At 39.3% G+C, this 17,965-nt stretch overlaps 2 protein-coding genes across 2 annotated transcripts in view; one reads left to right on the top strand and one right to left on the bottom strand.

Annotated features, from left to right (window-relative positions):
* LOC130624337 (uncharacterized) overlaps nucleotides 1-17,965 on the top strand; it is a 92,416-nt gene that overhangs the window by 18,953 nt on the left and 55,498 nt on the right. The gene's annotated exons all lie outside the window — the stretch shown is intronic.
* LOC130623161 (uncharacterized) lies at nucleotides 15,562-17,142 on the bottom strand. Its single transcript, XM_057438649.1, has one exon. The coding sequence runs from the start codon at nucleotides 17,140-17,142 to the stop codon at nucleotides 15,562-15,564; it is 1,581 nt and encodes a 526-aa protein (XP_057294632.1).

Below are 17,965 nucleotides of genomic sequence, written 5' to 3'. Positions count from 1 at the left end.
CTGTTACAAATATGGAATGTAAGAAATCAAAAACCCCTGAGAAATCTTCCGCAAGTCACACAAAAACTTGTAAAATCAAAAAACCCGAAGAACTTGCTACAAGGTCTTCCAAAACAACTGTCGCATTGCCATCTAACCCTGATTTTAGGAATTGCGGTCTAAAGAACTTGGGAAACACATGTTATGCAAACTCAATCTTACAATGTTTTTATAACCTTCCAAAAGTTAAAGAAGCCATTTCAGTCAGCAAAATAACCTCAAAGTTAGGCGAAGCATTTGTAGGTGTTCTTCAAAGTTTGGCTGTTTCTAGAAGTCCAATTGATCCCTCCCATTTTTTGCGTGCTATGCAACATCATATCTCAGCTGCGAAGGGAAGTGCATTTAATATCTTTGCTCAGCACGACGTCCCCGAGGTTCTTCAATATCTCCTGGTCTGTCATTAGACTTACCATTTCTTAGAAGTCTTTTTAGTACTGGCATCAAGACATCAACCACTTGCAATTCTTGTCATATTACCAATTCCTCAGAAGTTATAGCACCATGCATCCAACTTTTTCTGCACCCTATGTTACAATCTTCCTTAGATAATTTCTTTGAAGGCGAGGAGTTGTCAGACACCAATGCCTACTTCTGCCATGTTTTCAACGCTCATCAAACTGCTCTAGTTGAAAAAGAGGTAGTGTCGTGCGGTTCCCATGTCATTTTACAGCTAAAACGTTTTGCCAGTGCCAACGGCCGTGTGTCAAAAATTGCCTCTCGTATTACTGCTTACCCTGGTACCCTTTTCATACCTTTTACTGTAGATGGAGAAGTGAAATTTCGTAAAAATTTTCAATTAAGGGCTATTATCAACCATTGCGGCAACTTAAATAATTGTCACTACACAACCATAGCCTTCAACCAAATGGTTCACAGGTGGATACATTGCAACGATAGAGCAGTAATTTTCTGTGATGACCGCCTTATTAACAGTCACGGGTCATATGTTTTCTTTTTAGAAGAGCTGAGATAAGAATATTTTAACCAAAATGAGTCGGCAAGGGGGCTTGACTACACTCAGTCTTGTCTTTGGTGAGTGACGACTCCACTTATTACCCCAGTTAAAAAAAAACACAAAAAAAATATTAGCAGGGGGGTTGATCACACATGATCTTGTCTTTGAAGAGTAACGACTCCACTTATTACCTGAGTTAAAAACAAAGAATAGCACAGTTGAACAGAAAGTGGTCAAAGTTTACTTTAGGAAGAAAGGGATGTCTAGACTCAATTAAGAAATCAATGTGCGAGCAAAACAAAAAGTTGAATATGTAAAATTTACACAAACTCAACATGAGCAACTGAAAAATTAATAATAGTCCTTTAATAATAAGCAGTTTTTTATTTTCAAAAACGCTATAATACAAAATATATACGAAAAAATGAAAGAAGTTCAACATTCGCTATTATTTAATTTACGAAGTCTTAAATATTCATTCGTTGAATTCACTGTGGTTGACCATGCTGATTTTTGTTGTACCCCTGCTACGTCGAAGTTGTTAAACCCCAGATGTTTGATATACTTGATGCATTTATTGTGCAAGGGCTCTTTGTGCAAACATTTTCTGTTTACAACCGGGCACCGTTTCTATACTTATCACTGTAGAAAGTGAAGTCTCTTGTCGCAAGCACTACAACTTAAGGGCTGTAATTAACCACTCTGGAAACTTGAACAATGGTCATTACACTACTGTTTCTTTTAATCAAGTCCATGGTAGGTGGTTGCATTGCAACGACAGAGCAGTGGTCTTTTGCAAACAAAGCTTGCTTAGTGGTGTTTAACATTACATCCTTTTTCTTAAAAAGGTTAGGTAAATAGCCGTCAGCGCCACAACTTTCAGTTTATGTGAACAAGGGAGTTTGACTATTCTGATTTTTTTACTACTTTTTTTTTTGTCTTTGGAGAAAGGCGACTCCACTTATTACCCCAGTCAAATAAAAGCTAAAAACAAAATAAAAGTCACGCCACCAAGGAGGTTTGAATGTACCGGGTCCTATATTGGAAGATTGACAACTCCACTTTTACCCCAGTCGCAAAAAAAAAAAAAAAAAAAATTATGTCAGCAAAGGGGTTTGACTGTACAAAGTAGGACAGATAAAAAGTTATATATGAATGAAATGTCTAGTTCCTGCCGAAGACTGTTTGCAGTGCTCTTTTGAGATGACTCAGCTAGACATTTTGGGTACCTTTAGTTCAGGAATATGAGTCGAAACCCTTGTACCTTTTACAGAAGTCCTGTCCTACTCTCTGTTTGTTTGTTCAATTTTTCTTTTTTCCTAGGAGATACCTAGGAAAAAAGAAAAATTGCGTTTTTTTATATGAGCATATTCCTTAGAGGAGCAAAACCTCTAGAATTTAAATTTTATGACTTAACTGGTAGAGTTTATCATTGTGCACTTTGTAATTTCCATTTTTGTTCATTCTAGTGTGCCACTGGATTGATTCCTTGCAAATCATATAACATCGTCGGGAAAATTGAAGGCAGCAAGGTGAAAAAATGGTGAATATCTGTGATAAGGATTGTAAAGAAATGGATTTTTCTTCAAGTTCTGGCTGTTGTTGTTCTTGTGATAGTAGTGGCTGTTTGGGTGATGTCAAGGCTGTGATGGTGATGGCTGTGGTGGTGGTGGCTGTTGTGGAGGTGGAAGGCCTTTGTTTACTGGTGTTGATGTCATAAATTGTAGGAGTCAAATCCTTAGATTTTGTAAGCTCAATATTTTTCACAGTTAAAGCTTTTTTTACTTAACGTCGCATCAAGAAATATTTACCTGAAGAATTTGCGTCATTTCTTTCTGCTTACTCATTGTTATTTTTACTGCTTGGTGAACCTCCTCACAAGTGCAGCACGTTTTTTCGTTTTGCTTGTTCGTTATTTTTGTATGAGCACGATCAATAATATCTTGTCCTTTGAGAACTTCTTGTAATCTTGCCTAAAAATATTATTTATTTAATGAAAGTCATTCTTAATTTTGTGTCTATCAAATTCGTAATCATCAACTGGACTTCTACTTCTTTCAGAATTGATAATTTTGTCTTTTAACATTTTCTGGTTCTTCGGCTTTTCTTGCTACAGGTTTTCTTTTTTTATAATTTGATTTTTTTTCAATTTTCAAGTTTTTTTGATGCATTGTCTTGTCTTTGACAGAACAAGTCCAATCTTCCTCTGTAGAGTATCCTTCTCTTCTTCATATTCAATAAAAAAGAGTTATGGGTTTTTTCCTTGATATCCTTTCTCAAATTCGTTTAGTTCTACTCTTAAATCTAAAAATAATAATATGAAGAAGGAAAAAAGGAAATCAAATATAACAAGATATAAATTTACCACTTAATCCTAATAACACTGCCTGGTATATGTCAATGGCTCTAGCTTGTGCGTTATAAATTTTTAATTTAACTTTAATTTCTTTCTTGTCTTGTAAATATTGCCTTACAAGTTCCTCGTCCACAATTTTCCTCTTTCTCAGAATAGCCGTTACTTTATCTTCTTGAAAGTCCACCAACGCGTAATTTGCAATTTTCTTTGCCTGTTCTTAACAACATCTGCAGAAGCCATTTCTTGTTTGTTTGTCGATGCGTTGCAATGTTTTTTTTTTCAGTGTACGAGTGTATACGAAAATCAAAGTGAAATAATTATCATGCGGGTGTTTACTTATATCAATCATTTCGTTTCAATTCCTTCGATAATATTGTTGATAAATATTTGGTTTCGTTAAATCTTTCAACAATTACAGCACTGCTAAGTATATAAAAGGATAGAGACCCAATTAGCACACAAACTTGTTCATACTTTATTAATAAAAAAATACTCATTTTAAGTTGTCAGTTCGTAGAGATGTTGTCAAGTGAAATATGCACTCTCATTTTAAATTTAAGTTTGTTAGGATATCAGCCTTTGGCTATTGTAACAAAACTTTTAAAGGGTGGTATAAAATTAGAAAACTTTTTGCAAAGTTTAAAAGTTTTAGCAATAATAATTTCAAAACATAAATATTGTCTACATTGGTGTGGAACTTATTTACTTGTTTGGCACCAAAAGAATATAAAGAATTTAAAAATACATATACAGGTATTATGCCATTAATTCTATTAAAACTTTCATTATAATTATTTTTTATAATAATTATTACCATTTGATATCTTCAAATATTGTAAGAATAATGGTAACGTCTGTCAAAAACTTATTAAGAATTACGACACTCAAAAAAAAATGACAATTTATATAAAAAAGTGTGTTATCTCAATTATTCCTTTAACTGTAGAGAACGTCATTTCCATTAAGGTTAAAAATATCTATGAATTATTAGCTGCTACATCAAGCATAGTCTGTGTGATGCTTTTGGGAGGAGTCATTGCTGGTTTAGCTTGTTGACAATCATAATGATGCCTATTATTTTCACAAATTTTGCTTCAAATGAACATTAAGGTATACTGTTTGCCGATAAATTTCAACATTTTCCTAAAACAAGCAGATCAAAGTTCTAAAATAAATTTGGGTATTTGGCGAATAATTTATATGAATTAGTAATGCTGATGATGCATCACTCTGTTTGGAACTCACGAAAATGGCAGTTATAGCTACATGAAAACCTTAACAATCCGAACAATAAAACCTTATTTTAACAATAAAACCTTAACAATCCAAACTTACATTATGAAGCAATGCTTTTTGATCTTCTAATGATTCAGCATCCACAATTGGTTTCTGAAATTTCTTCATTCAAAAGCAATGTTTCTTTTTCATTTATCAAATGGCAAAATAACGACTCAATAATGTGTAACACTGTCGCAATTTTTGGAACTAAATTGGTCGACCATTTTCTAAATCCTCATTCAATTCTTTCAAAAAAATTGTTTCCATTTGCTGGTATATCTATGATTTTAAATACAAATCGATTAACATTTTAGATGCAATTGTGCAAAGTTTGATTTGCATGAAGTGGTGATAATTAATATTCGAAGCATAAAAGTTGACTGGGTGGTGAAGTGAATTACTTGTTTCAGTTTGAGACGATATGTATTGGTTTTTTGGGTTGCCACTGCTGGGTTCCAAGTCTGCCTTTCTAAGGGGCGGTTTCTTGGTCAGCTTAAGCATTACGATACGATTTCTCAAGTGTTCATGTCTAAGGTCAGAAAGCTTTTCTATTTCCAGGTTTGCTGCTTTTTATTCTTTGTCACAACCTTGCTAACGGCTGGGTTCAAAGTCTACCTTTCTTAGACCTGGGCTTACGATGTGTAGTTGTCAACTCTTCTTTTTCCAATGTTTAACAAAAGTTATTGGTTTTGGCGGATGGTGTCATGAATGCGGCTGGTGTCTTGCAGGAGGCAGTAGGCCCGCACCAGATCCCAAGCATGAGTGAATTTCACCAATTCTCGTGTTGTTTCAGTACAGCCGAAATCCAGTAGCCTTTCGATCATCCCTGAAGTTCTCCAGTTGCTTTTTTTTCTTTTAAGAGAAACGTCGTTCAATTTTTGTGCCAATTATCTCCTTGGAGAAAGGAAGAAATGTGTTTTTTTTATTTGAGCATATTCTTTAGAGGAGCAAAACCTGTAGAATTTGAATTTTAAGACCTAACTTGTTGAGTTTATCATTGTGCGTGAACTTTGTAATTTTCATTCTTCTCTCTCATTATTAAGAAGATATAAAAAATTTTCACAATGCTAATTGTAAGTAAACAAACTCGTACTGATTTTGGAATTTTATATCGCTTGAATGCAAATTTTATTTAATGAATGTTAATAAACACGCATTGTTATATGTGATAATAAACTTACTTTATTCCTTCATCAGAAAACAAAACAAAAATTGGGTTGACGAGTTCAAGTTTAACACAACTGAGTAAATATAAATCAAAAGTGTGATTTTTTAAATTTTCTTAGGCAGTAAGTTGATCTTCAGGAAGTGGGCGAAAAGATTTTCGGACACAAACCAAAAATCTATCTAATAAACCATTGCCTTGATCCATCTGAGAGATTAAATGTGCCATATTTTTAACTTGAGTTAAACTCACACAGTAAAAACGCAAATATGCAGTAAACAGTTCTATTAGCAAGAATACTAAAAACAACAACAAATAAATACAAAGAGCAGCAAGCATACACAAAAACAACTAAATATATACAACGATAAATGAGTGAGCATACTACTATATAAAGACAAAGTAGCTAATATAAAGCTGAGTCTATATTACAATTATATAGATAGTAGGTAATGCGAATATCCAAATCCAAATGTATGTTAAATTGTAAATTAGGAATGTGTGGTAAGGTGCAATGCCATGATAGTGGCATGTGTAGGTAGAGAAACATACAATCTGACTTCCAGTCTCCAAGAATGGAGATGGAATCCAGTGGGCAGGAGCCCCAAGCTCTGTCAAAACTTTCTTAATACAGGCAATAAAAGATCGATAGGTAAAAATACTAGTAGCGAATGAGGCAGAGTCGTGCCAGCATAATGCTTGAAAGTTAGCTGGTACATCAGGCGTAAGAGAAAACGCGTGAGCGACAGCAGCACCTGAGCACAAAGGTGATGATGGAATAGCCACCTCGGAACAGTAATAGTACGCTGTCCCAACTGGATGGTTTTACTCCAGCGAACTAGTATCAACAACTGTGAATGGGATAAAACAAAATCACGCCTAGTAAAGTTCATGCGAGCATTGAAGGCAGCTGACGATGTAGGTAGTAGGTGAGACTTGCGAAATAGGCCAAAAAAGGATACAAGGCATATAGCCCAAAAGGAGGCATGTTTACTGGAATTGAGATTTAAGCGAGACCGGATACCAAGAAGCAAATTTATGGTATTAGGAAGACGGGGCTGTGGTGGAACACCAAGCATCCGCTTCATACCAGTCAGAACAGAGGAAAGGACCCAGTTATTGGAGAGTGGATTATGGAACCCCATCTCCCGGTGCGGAAGTCCAACAAAATTGAAGTGCACACAAACTGACACACAAGCTCTTTTTTGTGTTAGCAGAGTAGGTGGCTTCACGAAAAAACAAAACATCAGAGAGCAGGCCATGTTTGAAAGAGGCGAGATCTAGAACAAAAATAAAAAACATCCTTAATGATAACACAAAAAACTTAGCTAATAGTTAATAGTAACAGGACTCAGACATAGAGATATTTGCAGAACATATCCCTTGCAGATCAATTTGTATCATGAAAGCAAGGATATGTGACGCATCCTCTAACCGGGAAATGTGGTTGGCTGTAACATTCTCCACCCCCGGTATATGGTAAACTTTTAAGCGAAAGTTGTAAAGAGCAGAAAGCCAAAACAGGTGCCGAAGGTACTTCATAACAACAATGTTGGATGTGGTACCCTTATTTAACATAGCAACAGCAGCAGTATTGTCACAGTACACATGGATGGTTTTGTTTTTCCAGGAAGAACACCACCGCATCGCAGAAAACACTATGCAGAGTGGTTCTTTGAAGTTGATGTGCATATGAGCAATGCCGGGTGATCAACAAGAAGGTGGGAATAAAACCAATCTCCTTGAAAGTAAGCGCCCATACCAGTGGAACATGCATCTGTTTCTAAGTCAGTAATGGGACGAGTGTCACAGAGGTCGCACTTCCCATTAAAAGCGTCCAAGGACTGACACCACCAGTCGATGTCCCTGTGGAATTCGGGTGTCAAGCGACATCGCCAGACAGTGGACGACAAGGTGTTCATCAGATCAAGAACGCGTCTTAAAAAGGTACGGCCACCATACACCACCTTACAAGCCCAGTTAAGGCGTCCTGCAAGTTGTTGAAGCTGTTTCTTGGAGGCTCTTTGCCGGAGGGAGAAAGAGTTGACCGTTTCCTTTAACGCAGACAATTTATTAGCTGGAAAGGAAACCGTGCAATCCACAGAATTAAGAAGGACGCCAAGGGACACAAGCTCCTGACATGGTGTAACCACTTTAGATGGACTGAGTTGAAAGCCCAAAGACACAAGTAAAGCGGACAAAGCATCGAATGCGGCTTTGCATTCACTCCTGTTTTTCCCAATGATGAGAAATCAAGGTACACAACTAGAGGTTAAAGCCTTTCTTACCCATTATCCGCCGAACAGCTTGAGTTATGCAGTGGAAAATACCAGGGGCACTCCTACCACCAAAAGGTAGGCGTGTATCCACAAGGTAAGAAAAAGTTAAAGCACCCTTGAATTTCCACTTCAAACCCAGGGCAGCATAGTTAGAAGGGTGCACCGGTACAGACCGGTATGCACGTTTTTGGTCAATTTTTGCCAGAAAACAACCATTACTTATCAGCTTCTATGGTTTGAAATCGTTGTTTTTCAATGGTAATGTAGGTATTAACATCTTTACCAGGAGGCATTGAGCAGTCATGAATGAGGCGCAGGTCCTCACTATCAGGCTTAGGAACAGCCCCCAAGGCAATAACAATAGTAGGCCTGGAGTCTGTCAAGACATAATTGCCAGCACTAATTTCCTCTATGATAGTAGCCTCCACCTTATCAGCAGAGAGAGGATTAGTAGCTGAGGAATAAGTATGCATTTCGGCCGGCATAAGAGAAATGTCTGCAGGCAAAAGCTGGAACCCATGAGTAATTCCATCAAGAAGGAATTCTCTGTCTGGGTCATCAGCTAGTTCAGTGGTCCATAATTTCAAATTGAGAGGTGAGGAAAACTGAGGCAAAGCTAGTCAATTAGAAGGTGTGTGTTGACAAGCTGAGTGTTGCTTGCCACAAACCTGATTACCATCCTTGCGGTTGCAGGAGTGTGAGAATTTGCAATCCGGTTTTTGACAACCCTTAAGGCGGTTAAAGTTTCGACAATTATCGATTTCAGTCTGGGTGTGTGTACCTAATGCAGGAAGCAAAGGCCCAGTAAAACCAGGCTTAGACCCCCTGTACTAGACAAAGCGCGTGATTGCATTGCCCAGCGGGGCATGAGCATAACCTTGTGTAGATGGCTGTTGTCGAAGGACCATGGGTAGCCATAAGTGTGCTGAAGAATCCGATATTTATCATCATACTTCAACACTGACTCCTAGGTATACTTCCGAGCCAATTCCATAATTTTAATTAAATATGAGAGGTAGTCTCGCAAGTCAGAAGACATAGGAATACTATTACTACACAACAATTCGTAAAAAATTCGCATATTGGCGATTGAAAATTTTTCGAGGCTGACAGACTCCAATTTCGGTTTTGCATGACCAATCGACAACATAAGCCTAGCTTGTCCACCAGAGTCAGTAGTGATAACTTTTTCTTCCTCAGTAGGCCGCAGACGGAACATAAAATCGACAATTCGTAAAGGCTTACCCTGTCCAGTATCCGAGGTTCGAGATGGTCGCAAGAAAAGCTCAGAGGAACGATGTTCTTGCTCGCGATAAACGTCTGTGAGGGAGCGTTGTGATCGTTGGTCCGAAGGATGGCCAAAATTTTCGGAAAACATAGTCGATGGGCGCAGCAGATAATCAATCATAAATTGCTGCCTTGTTTGAAGGTTCGGGTCATCACAGGAATGATTAGCTGTGGCTGATGGAGTAACAAGTGGCTCTGTTCGTGGTCGGACCGAACGCAGTTTTTGGATTTGAGCCTGTCGCTCAGCGATCTCTTGGCGAAGTTGGATTTGATGCTACGCTGAAGAGTGGCATGATCGTCTTCAAGGCGAGCCAGTTCGTTACGAAGGTCAGTGAGTGGATGAGCTACTGCTGACTGGTCCTGAGTCTTGTTTTAAGACTTCTGGTGGGTGGATTGACGCTGAGGCGTTGTAGACCGAACAGATGAAAGGTGTTGCTGCTGGACATGTCGATCTGAGTCCACTCGAGAGGACAACACTTCTCGACCTTGGCAAAGTCGACTTCGAGGGTTAAAGTCATGATTGTCAACTGGCTCTCGACAACCAGGGCAACCCGGTCTTTGACGCTTACATTTTTCTGTGCTTCCAGATGGAGGATGCCTGCTTGTGATGCAGCATCATCGTTGTCTGAGGAGGCAGCTGATGTATATACAGAGGATACCAAGGCCAGCAAAATGTTTTAATATAAAATTAGTAGCTTGCTAGCTATGTAAAATTCAGCAATGAGTGCAATGATTAGCAAATTCGGCTGAAAACCATGTGTCAACTATATATACTTTGAGGCAAGGGATTCTGGGAGAAACCTTCTAGAAGGAATGGGGCTGACCCACATGGAGTGGAGTACTAGGCTGACCCACATGGAGTGGAGTACTAGGATACTCAATTGAGGTATGTACATGCTGTGGAATTTAAACACTGATAAACAAGATTTATCAGTTACTTAAACCTGTTATTAAAAACATTCATACTTTATAAATTTTTTATTCGTAAGGTATATTAAAAAGGTAAGAACGACAAAATCTACGACATATCCCAAATATATATTTCAGCAAGCTAACGACCAGGTTGGCATGTTCACACTGATTTCAATTTTTACATGTGGAAATAAAATACTAAACATAATAGGATATAATAGAAAGAAAATAGAACTATTATAATAATTCTAAAGGCATAGAATAAATTTTACTGTGTTATTTAAAATGGGACGGTTCCGCTTAATTAATAAGCTCTCCATCAGAGTAAGTTTAAAATCATTACACTCTTCTCCAAGTACTGAGAAATTGTGAAGCGATGATGGAAAGTGATCACAAAACATCAAATGTTCGAGAACACAAGGGCCATAAGGTATATACCCAAGAAGTATTGAAGTTGGCACTAAACAGGGCAGACGATAAACGTATTGTACAACCGGACCAGATTACAACACTTGCCAGAGGCCATTACCGCCTTGCGTCTGCAGGGGAATAAAAATGGAGGTATGTTTGTGTATTGCTATACTCCTGCCGTATGCCATAATGGCCTACATATTTTTTAGATATCGACTACTAATAAAAAGGATGTCTGATATCGCACTAGTCTTTAACAATGCCTCTGCAGAATATGAAAATATTGAGAAGCCCATCGATAAACGCCAAATTTTCAAGGAGGCTCTTCGTAAAGGCAAAGGGCATTTCCTGCCTAAAAAATGTACAGAAGGTTTTGTTGATAAGGCACCGGAGGACACTATCGATAAGGTACATACCGAGTATGTACAACGGGAACTCCAGGAGAAGGGGAAAAAGACCGCAAAAGCCCTATCCACACATGTTATAAATCTATATGCCAGCATGATAGGGAATTTTGTGGATATTGACAGCGTTGAAGAGTTAAAGAGGGATATCGAAGAAGATCATATTATTCGGGACTCCATGACCGATCTAGGGATCCTCGTATACTGTAGCATTGGGAGGTGTTTAGCCCCATTGCTTGTGGTGGGTCATACGGCAAGACATACAGGGCAATATCCAGCCTATCCCTAGCATGCAATGAATTTTGCTAAAAAATAACACTTATTAATTGGCAACAAGCAAATATGATGAAAACATGGGACCGAAGGAAACCATGATAATCGATGCCTTATGGGAGTCTGTTAGGCTCGTGTCGTACACAATTCTGATCGCTATGGGTGGAAAAAAAAGCCTTGGGGGTTTCCAGGCCCGGGTCTAAAATGGGTTTGGAAGATGGTTTTAAACTAATCGGGTATATGAGTGCGGCGTTACTATTCGACGAATATGCGATAAAACAGGGATGGTAGAAGAAACTCCTGATATCTTCAAAATAAATGTCCCGTAAAAACTCGTGATTGTCCCAAGGACAAAAACGAGTCAATATGGCTACACTGATGACCCATATCGAAGTACAGTTTTCTTAGGGGATGACATGGGACAACCATGGGGGGTGGCATAGTGATCATAAAATCCCACTAAAGTATCGAGAAAATGGGGGTGATCCTTCGCTTGCCGAGGTGGTGAAAAGACTACACTACACCAATACGCAACCTATTTGGGCAAGCGAAAATATAGCCAAGGGTAACCGATATGTCTCGGAATAGTCATCGGAAACAATAAAATGGACATCAAATGTTGCCGCGCATGCAAAAATCTAATACCCTTGCACATCCTTGGACCATGCGTTAGCCGCGTGGTTTGTGATATCATGACGAGACGTGGTTTTTACCTCTCTGTAAGTTGCTCTTATATCAGCAATTCCCAAGAACCTTCCCAGATCAGCACGCTTGAACATGGGTTGACCTTGATTGTTTAATAATATCTCAATGGTAGGTAATAAGGTAAGTGACATTTTATTTTAAATAATGGTTCTAACCAGGGTCCATATAATTAGGCAGATATGAAAAAATACTTGGTATTCCTTTCCCTTTCTAATGTATCTCTTAGCTGTTCATCAAGAGCCTCTAATTGAGATTCAAGATAGGGTATTCTGTCCATCTCTTTATAACAATTTTCCAATTGCCTTTCTAATGTTCTGATATATGACATTTTTTTAATATACACCAAGTCCAAGGATGTTCCAACCTAATATACAAGCACGCGTGCTTAGACTTTTTGAGTTGAGCCTTAATAGCTTCCCAATCATCGATAAGGTTAGTCTCTTCATCAATTAATTTCATATCGGAGCGCCCACTAGGGTAACACATAAACAGCTGCTTCTTTTGTCGTCTCAAATTTTTAGGCAAAGCGGTATAACTCTGAGTAAGGAGCCATAACGAATGCTTCCTGTGCCTCCCGCTAATAGCTAATTCGAGCAATGGCTGTCGTCGCTTATCGAGATTTTCATCGGCTATCATATCGTTGACGATGTATAAGCTTTCTTCGCCTGCCAGCAGAGACGATAGTTTCTCGATCCATTCAAATAACTGGCCCTTCGGGTTAATTAGGAACACGTAAGGATCGAGCCACAGCGAGGATCTCTCCAAGTAAGTCCTATTCCATCGGAGAGTAGGGCAGAATATAACGATATTATGAAAGTGACCCCTGTAAGAGAACTCTTTGTGTTTTTGCCACAGCTTGTGGGGCCGGCGAAGATTGCTGTGTGGGATTCTTTAACAACATTCATGTTTGTTGTATGCCATGGACAAACAACAAAACCTTGAACTTTTTATTTTAGAGGCATCATGGAACGCTTTTACCAGCCTTGTTTAATGGCATAGTCATCGAATAGGATCGCTCCTGTCATATATCCTGCCAATTTAACACCGTCCTCTAGATCCATCTTCGCACCTGGTCGAGAAACACCAAATGCGTTTTTAGAACAGCGCTAGTAGGGTAGTATATGATACTAATCTCACGGACTCCCATAAAGAATCTATAACCTCTTTCTGATATTGTTTTCTGGTCATGCTTTATTATAGGCCTACCTCATACGAAAAATGTCAATATCTGCCTTAGGCTCCTGCCTAACGCTTGGATGAACGTAATGAACCGCTGGTGGAGGCTGGGTACCGGCGGGTATTTTACTGATAAAATAGTAGGCACCTCCGATACATGCGAGGATAATAAGGCCCCCAGCGCCATATATATATCCATTGCTTGACTGTACAGAACTCACTCCAGAAGAGGTTTTGACTGGAGGTCGCACAGAACCCTCTTGTTGTTTAAGATTTGCCTTCCTCTTCTTCATCAGTGCCGCCAACTTGTGCCCTTGGGCTACTTGCCCTGGGTGCTTTACTGGCTTTGTTATAACTCTCTGTTTTTGTGGTTGTTTAGTGCTCATTTCTTTATAAGTCGTGAGACTTATAAAATCTTCTTTATGATGGAGAGCTTGTATCATTCACCAGTTCCCCCGAATCGGGGAAACCTGTTTAGACATCTTAGTATGATTTATCGTGCGGGCCGCAACGAGCAGAGGCGCTAAAAATTTTCCGAACGCCGTATAAACGAGGATTCCAAGATCAGTCATGCTCTCCCTGATAATAGGATCATTTTCTAGATCCTTACGGAGAGCATCAACATCATCGATGGGTACAAAATTGCTTATGGTTTTGCTATATAACCCAATCGCGTGAGTGCTTATGGCTCGAGCTGTCGTTTCTCCCTTTTCCTACAGCTCTCGTTGGATGTACTCAGCATGAATTTTATCGATTGTTTTATCTGAAGCTTTGTCCAGGAAACCTTCGCTACATTTTTTAGGCAGTAAATGTGACTTGGTCTTTCGTATATCCTTCAAAGCCTGGCGTTTATCTATAGGTTGATCAACAGCCTCTGCTGGTGTATCTACAACATCGTCGAATATTTCAGATAATAAATACATCTTATTTATTATATGTTTATATCGATAGAGGAAAGCAAGTATCAATATATATGGAAGAATTATCGCAATCAATACTAATACCTCCATTGTTTATTTCTCTTTCAACCGGTAATGTCCCCTAGCCAGTGTGGTGATTTGATCCGCCTAAACGATCCTTTTGTCATCAGCCCTATTTAACGCGATCTTTGTAACTTCCTCCGTTTATATATTGTGATCTTTATTTTGTATACAACACCAAGTTTTGTTGATATTAATACCTTCATTCAGACATTGCTTGTAATCTTCGAAAGTTATACATTTTTTGGTTACAGCTCTCTTCACACCTTTGGCCTTACGATCGCCGCCTTCTTTCGTGAGGCTCTTGTATGCATAAGCCTTCAGTCTCAATGTGATGAATTCCGTCATAGGCTTGCCATTGAGCTCATCCTTCATCATACCCACGATCTTTTTATTTTTGCCGATAGGGAGAGGTCTGTTGTCATCCTTGTCATAAGCACTCGTATCGAAGCGTGTTTCTGCATCATCAGCAATATCCTTATAAATATCATGAGTTCGTATGTGGTAAATGAAACTGTCGGTGTCCATATAACATAACTTTATCTTAGAACCATATTTGGGCGGCATGTAATCGTAGTGGAACTCATACATGACGGTTTTTGACTGATCCAGGATAGCTTGACTTATATAGACCGGTTTATTCATCTTGATTCCCGTTCTACCCATGTCAATGCCCATAAGATTCTTACTGAAGCATGTGCCGCTTTTAAAGTTTGGTTGCAAGGTCAGCTTCGTATATGCGGCTTCATTCGTAACTAGCTTGATGTTGCGGTGATTGCGTATGTTTTCCATCGTCTTTCCAAAGACCGAGAGGTTCATCAGCTTGTAAAAATCTTTCTCCAACTCGTTTTTGGCGGCAGTTCTAAGCCTCGTATTGTGATCGATATATGGTTTAAGCCAAGCACTATGTTTAAATTGAATAACACGGTGGACCTTAGTTAATACCAAGCCATGCTTTAGGGCTTGATGTAGAGCTCCGATGTGTACTACGTATTTCTTCTTATGTTCGAGATTTGTTATTAGCTTCTCTACTCTATGTACAAACTTGCACTCTGGTAGGAAGGGTAGCTCATTGTGCTTATAATGGAGCTCCTTCGGATAATCAACATCGACCTCCAGGGGGTCCCCATGCTTGTTATCAGCAACGAGCTTATCAATCTTCTTTTCGTCTATTATCTCAATATTCGACACCCATTTAAAACCATGAATTGGGAGGGGTTGTTGCATGGCCCAGTCATAAAGATTGTTGGCATCTAGGTACTGCAAATATGACGATTCTTCATTGGAATCGTATTGGTCCCCCATGTATTTGTTGTTGGCCCTCGCGTACCTGTGAACACTCTACGTGATACCACCTCGAATACCCTTTTCAAACATCAGGAGCATGTCAGGATCTGTTAGCAGCTCTAGTTTGATTTCTGTGTACTTCAACGCCGCATTCCACGCCAAGCCTGGTGCGCTGTAAAAGTGAGCAGGGTCGAGTTTGTATTGATTCTGGCAGACTTGCCGAAAATTCTGAAAGATATCGGCAAGCAACAGGACGTCTGTGGCGAGATATATATCATGATAGTCACCCATGGTAGTCTCTGGGCTCTTCGGAGTAAAAGCATTCCAAGCTTTTTGAGCGTGTTCGTATTCTTCATCGTTAATCCCATTCATGTTCAACTTGCTATAGAAAGCCTCTTTCAGAGGTAACTCAGTCTCTTTAAATCGTTGCAAGCTATTCATGTATTCGTATGGATAGACACCTTTTCTACGCATGAGTTTAAAGATGTCATCCTCGTTGAAATACCAACAGAGATTTTTGCACTGTTCATCATCGAGATTATTAGCTAATTTTTCCAAGCTTGATGCCATAAATCGGCAACTATCAATGAATCTGATTTCTATCTTCTTATATGTTTCACCATTACCCATTGCAATGGGTACTTTGATTTTTGCGTTGAAGGAGATATACTTCTTCGTGTTTTCAGCAATGCAACCAATATCCTGGGTATCATATTTCTCCCCCAATTCTCGGATGAATAATTGGGCATCGTACCCTGACAGGTTGTGGAAGATCACAGGCACGTGGCTTGGTATCTTATATCTGAGATTGCAGATCGCGTGCGCTGCACCCCTATATAGCCCCGTGTAGTGACAGTGGTCTCGAACTTCACGGCTATATTCGTCGTTGTCAAAATGTTTCATGCAGATGTGACAACTCGTGGCGGAGTCGTGCTCCTTTTTTAGTACTTCCGTTAGTGGTAACATGTTCTGTTGAAGATAGGTGCTGTAGAGTCGCTTTACCTCATTCTCTAGATGATCGACGAACTTCTTCACATAGTTTTCACCCCTGTATACTTTCAGTGGATCTGGCAAGGACCCATAGGCAAAGGTGGAACATGTGGCCCACCCGCATGGTACATGCTTATTCAACGTCTTAGTCTTGGTATCCCGAACATTCTCCTTCATTGGGATCAGTAGGCTTTCAAAGTCTGCGTATATGACGAATGGAACCTTGAATTGGCATTGTCCATCCTGGTAATATAACCATTTTTCTTTTTCCCTTGGCATCGTGTTTTTTACCGATTCATTATCTTTGCAATAGGCATAGTGGTTATCCCGAGATTCTATCGTTTGGAATCCCTGCAAGCAATTTAGACAAAAACTCATTTTTCCGTGGTCTTTCGATATCTCGCTACCCAATAATCGAGAAATATTTTTGATGGTTACGTAATGATTCCTCTTCTCATCGGTAAGCAATAGTAAATTAGCCTGCTTCTCACGTTCGTTAAATGCCGATCTACGCAGGATATTAAAGCTCTTACCCGTTACATACAGAACGTTAACTGCAATGTCGGGATTGTTCCGCTCAAATTTGTTGATGTCCTTGATGGATGTTGGAAATTTTAATGCCTTGCCAGTTATGTCGATCCACATAAGGCCGTAGCTTGCTGATCCTTTGAGGATCTTTTGCTATATGCTCATGATGCAAGGCGGCTATAATTCGGGTTGATGATGGCTTTCTTCGTAACGATCCACTTGGGTGTTTCTATATATGAGGAGCCTCTCGTAAGCTTGAGTTTGTGGAAGTCTACGTCAAGATGTAGGATGCGACCGATACTAAAGCCGCTGTTAGGCAACGCGGGATTCTCAACATGCGTTCTGATTTGCGCGAACATCGTATACATCGATTCATCCACTATGGTGCCCTGAAATACTGATGTCATGTTGCTATCGAACACCTTGTCTACTTCTATAAACTCGTTGGTACCATCGATTTGTTTTTTCCATAGGATCCAAAGGGAAAGTTGCACCTTCGCAGATCCCATTTGTTGCACTTGGTTCTCGATCAAATTTTTCACATGTGATCGTATCATACCAAAATGTCTATCAATATCTGTTCCATCGATGCCAGCTATGCGATAACTTCTAAAAGTCTTATGAAGCGCATGCTTGTGTTCCTGATGCGTAAAATCATCTTGGTTTGGTTGCTCTGGGGCATGATCTTCCCTCGCTTCTTCCTCGACCTCGCCAACCAGTGCCTTTTTAGCACCATCATATAGTGAAAGGATACGATTTTTAACTGATGCATATATACCTTGCACTGGTTTCTTGATACTCTCCGGTACATGTGATAACAGCCACTCTGACCACTCCCGCAACTTACTTTTGACTACTGGACGATTTTTCTTCAATTCTTGGCGTTCAAACTCATTCATTTCCTCAAACGTGGGTACATGTAGCTCGATGTTCCTCTTAA

Source organism: Hydractinia symbiolongicarpus, chromosome 13 (assembly GCF_029227915.1).
Source record: "Hydractinia symbiolongicarpus strain clone_291-10 chromosome 13, HSymV2.1, whole genome shotgun sequence".
Classification (NCBI taxonomy): Eukaryota; Metazoa; Cnidaria; class Hydrozoa; order Anthoathecata; family Hydractiniidae; genus Hydractinia; species Hydractinia symbiolongicarpus.
Note: the sequence above shows the minus strand (reverse complement) of the source record. Positions and strands in the feature narration are given on the sequence as shown.